This window comes from Macadamia integrifolia, chromosome 8 (genome assembly GCF_013358625.1).
Source record: "Macadamia integrifolia cultivar HAES 741 chromosome 8, SCU_Mint_v3, whole genome shotgun sequence".
NCBI lineage: Eukaryota > Viridiplantae > Streptophyta > Magnoliopsida > Proteales > Proteaceae > Macadamia > Macadamia integrifolia.
In genome coordinates, this window is record NC_056564.1 from 12,377,140 (window position 1) to 12,381,694 (window position 4,555).

Below are 4,555 nucleotides of genomic sequence, written 5' to 3' on the forward strand. Positions count from 1 at the left end.
AAAAAAAAAAAAAAAAAAAAAATTCTGCCAGCTACAGATACTTCCCCTCACCTTTCTTAAATGATCTTGACCTCCTTAATAGTTTCTGACACATTGCAGGTAGAACCCTTAGTTAAGTTAATAATATCCACACATTCTCATATTAAAATTTATATTAAAAAAAAAATCACCAAGCTTAGATCAGTTTATGGGAGCTTGTAAACATTTACTAAGGACAAAAGATGTCCTTTACTGTGCAAATCAAGAAAATCAAGAAAACACAAAATCTTCTCCACAAAACTAGTTCGCATTCAAGCACGCTGTACTAACACTTGAAAATTTTACATAAATCAACAAGGGAGGTAAAAGTTAAGTACATGGCACTTTTGTCAAATTGCACATTAATTAATGACGTCTCAGTTCTAACAGAGCAAGGGAGGTATTTGAAATCATATGAAGAAGCAGCAGGGTTTTCCTAGTTGTTAGAAAATTGTGAGAGTAACTGTAATTTACCCTTTTCCTTTGGAAGGCTGTGATGCAGAGCAGGTCTTCAGCCCGGCCAAACCTGTTTGAGAAGTCTGTCTGGGCCCAAATAAGATTTTTGGCCTAGTAGTAATGTAGATAAGTCACTTAATGGACTTATTAGATTGCAAATAAGCCTTGAGTTGGGTTATGTATGTGTTGGACATTTGATCCCATGGATTTTATTTGTAATGGGCCACTTTAATGGGCCTAAAATATGGGTAGAAAGTAGGAAAATGGGATTTATATTAAGTGCTTTTATTTAAGTTGTTTTAATTCAATAAAGGCCCATTGGGCCCATCGGTTGTAAAGTCCTATATGGACTATTAGTTAGTCAATCCTACTCCATGTTGGAGTTATAGTCTTAGTCTATTTCAAGTCCTAGTTGTACTAGTTATGTTTAGTCCTATTTGGAAACTAACTCCTAGTTATAGTTTGACTGCTATTCTGCCCTCTATAAATAGAGAAGCTTATGTACACATAATGCTCAGATTTGAATGAATGAATTATTGATTGATTACTCTTTAGTTAAAAGTTGTAATTGAGGTGAGATACCTAGACCTTTGAGGGGTGTGATACCCAAAACCTGAGAGGTGAAATACCCATTCATTTATTATCTTTCATTCTTCTCAACCATCCATCTTGTTTTTTCTTCTTAATTTCCATAATTATTTTCTGTTCTTAATTATTGTTGTTATGAGATTTGCAAGAGAGAGTTTTCAGATCTGTCAAGCCCTATTAAGTCAGAATCGACCAGCAAAGGAATTCCAATTTTGAAGTCCAATCGAACTCCAATATCTCCTCCATCTGAAGTCTGATCTGCCTGGTCTTGCTAGGGGCTGTTCCACATCATTAGTGGATCAATCAATCCATCTTGGAAGAACCATTCAAGGCTACCAGCTGCTGTCCCTACAGAATTCTAACAAATTCTCTCTCGTAGGTTTCTGTACCCTTCATAGGGACTACCTACGCCCAAATTTGCAGCCATATTGGGCTGGTTTTGCTCTTGTATTGGTATTGTACCACCCTTGGGGGTTTATTTGATGGTCTTATTCCCTTGTTTCCTGGTATTATTTGTCTTGTTTGTTATAAATTGTGGGGGTTAGTTTCTTGTAATCTACTCCTACATTAAGTAGGTGGGTGGTAATGTATAGCTTTTAAGATTTATTGCTTGCAGTTTCAAAGAGGGAGAAATGCATTTCTCTTATTTTTTATTTTCCTTTTGAGAGCAACACTAGGGGTTGAGTAGAGAGGATGGAAAGTGGTGGTGAGTTAGCGACTTGCTCTGAGAACCCTGTTGGCCGGCCACCGGATAGAGGGAAGCAAAAACTGATCACGGACTTCTGGCAGATGGAAAGAAGGGACGCTGGCGAGGGTGATGATGATGTCTCGTTACCGGCTCAAAATGGCAATAGTGAGCCTCTCACGGTGGCATCAGTTCCTGTTGAAGGGAGGTTGGCAGTGGCTCATGGACCAAAGAAATCCTATGCAAAAGTTGTTGGGAGCTCCTTCCAGGAGGTAAGTGAACTCCCTAACCCAGTTCATGCTGGGAACTCTACGAAGGTGATTATTCCCCAAGACGCATACGAAGATCGTCTAGGAAGATATCGATTTGACTTAATTGGTAGAATCAACTTCCGTCATGTCTCTTTGGACAACGTTCGAAGGGAGGCTTGCGAGGCTTGGAATCTGCAGGGAACCGTGAAGATGGTGCCCATGGGCAAGGGTTTCATCATCTTTCAATTTGCTTCTAAGGGTGACATGGTCACAATATGGCGAAGGAGCCCTGTGAAGGTTAGAGGTCAGCTGGTGCGCTTCCAGCGATAGCACCCTGATTTCAACATTCATAAAAAACCTGTCAATAAGGTTCTTGTCTGAGTGAGGTTTCCAAATTTACCATTGGAGTACTGGTATGAGAAATTTCTTTTGACTATGGCAAAAGCTGCTGGACTCCCTCTGGCATTAGATCAATGCACAAAAAATGTCATGTACGGTAATTATGCTTGGGTCCTTGTTGAGATAGAGAACAGAGGCTTGCGACCAGAAGAGATTCAGGTTGAACGTAAGCAGCCAGGGACTAAGAATCTATTCTGGTTCAAGCAGAAACTATTTTATGAGGATGCTATAGGGAAGTGCGGATACTGTAAGAAGGTAGGACACACCATTGGAGACTGTACAGAAAAAAAAAGCGCAGATTCTAAGGCTGCTCATCATGCCAATGATGGTGGTATCCCAGGTGCAAACTATGTTGACGATCCGCCAAGGGGTTCGGTGGCTCCCGCAACCTTGTCTTCTTCACGAAGATCACCGCAGCCTAGCGGAGTTGGTATCATCCATGGGGGGTGGCTCAACCTCACTCGGTGGTGGGGCAACCACCTATAAAGAAGATGAGAATCAGATGGAGAATATTCTTGCCATGGAAGATGACTCTGAAAAGGAAACTAATCTTTCAGAATCAATTACTCCCCACTCTAGGCGTCCTTTGGAGATGGAGGTGAAAATTCCTTTAGCAAACATGGAAGCTAATCCAAATTTTGAATTAGAGTCACACATGGACGTAAATACTAGGCTAGAGATTGTGATCGGATCTGATAATGAGCTGGCTGATCTGGATTTGGGTATGGAGCAAGGTACCTTTGACCCTCATGGTCCACCCGACTCTCTCTTGCACAGCGTTGATGCCAATCAGGCCATGGCAAATCAGACGGATGGAGTGCGTCGCAGCCTGCAATATGCAAGTCGTGGTGGCCATGCTATCGATTTTGGTACAGGCAAGTCAGAATCTCTCAAAGCAGGAAGATTGAACAGTGTTAGGGAGGTTGACTATGCTGTCTTACAAAGGTAATCTGGGCAAGAATTCAGAAGAAAAAGGGTAAGCAGGTGAATGCGGCGGATCGGTCTCGTGTTAGGAATGATCTAACCACCTACCACATGTGATCATGAAGCTCCTGTTTTGGAACATTCGTGGTATTAAGAAGGTTGCTGCTAAGGTAACCTTATCTAAAAATTTTCGTGAAAATTCTCCTGATCTAATTTGTATTGCAGAGCTTATGATCCCTGTGAACAAGTTTCCTATGTTGTTTTTCAATAAGCTCGGGTTTGCGTCAAAGTTAATTCACAATGATAGGAATGACTCGCATCCCAACCTTTGGATTTTGTGGAAGCAAAATTTAAAGAAGCCATTGGTATTCTCCATGTCGGAGCAACATATTTCTTTCCAACTTGAGTGGAATGACAGAGTTCTTGATCTTTCAGTGGTTCATGCCAAGTGCCCACAAGTTAAGAGAAGGGACCTTTAGCTGGAACTAGCCACTAACCCTTCTGGTCGTCCAAGAATGATTAGCGGGGATTTCAATGTGACCCTATTTGATAATGAGAGAAGAGGGCCTGGCAGATTTTGCTTAGGTGCCGCTTCTGAATTTGGAGCCATGGTTGAGGCCACATCCATGATCCAAATTCCTTCCTCTGGTAGGAAGTTCACCTGAAGTAACAACAGCAGGTCTGGCAACGTGGCAGCTGTCCTGGATAGAACTTTTATGAATAAAGACTAGTTGAACTCCTTCGATGACTGCTCTCAGAAGGTTCTTCCCCGAATTGCATCGAATAATGTGCCCCTACTAATGTAGGGATAGATTTGACAAATCAAACCAGCCCAAACTGCAGGAACTTTTAATCAGAAGAACAACCAAGAATAGCCAAAGTAAGGCAGCAATATAACAGATCAGAATTAAGGAAGAAACAGATTTTTGTAAATCAGAATTTCGAACCCAGAAACTGGAATTTATGAGTTCAGACTATAAACCAGATAATAGGCCTAACCAGAAGTAGGAATAGAAGCCTAACAGTTCACAGACCAGAATAAACATCCACAGAAACAGAAGAGGACAAATCAGACCTATCGGTTCTGGTTCCTGTTCTGTAAGGTCACTACAGGACAGAATTCAAGAGAATTTTAATATCTTAAAATTGGCTGGCCAGAATCAGCCCGAACCAAGGTCGAGTCTCTCTTGGGTAGGGAGGAAAGATTGACCAGAATTATAGCTCAAACCAATGG

At 41.4% G+C, this 4,555-nt stretch overlaps 1 protein-coding gene across 1 annotated transcript in view; it reads left to right on the forward strand.

Annotated features, from left to right (window-relative positions):
* Positions 1 to 3,440: 3,440 nt before the first annotated feature.
* LOC122086721 (S-adenosylmethionine mitochondrial carrier protein-like) overlaps positions 3,441 to 4,555 on the forward strand; it is a 9,254-nt gene continuing 8,139 nt past the window's right edge. Inside the window, exon 1 of the mRNA XM_042655702.1 lies at positions 3,441 to 3,779. Coding sequence (XP_042511636.1) covers positions 3,441 to 3,779 — 339 coding nt within the window. The remainder of the gene's footprint in view (positions 3,780 to 4,555) is intronic.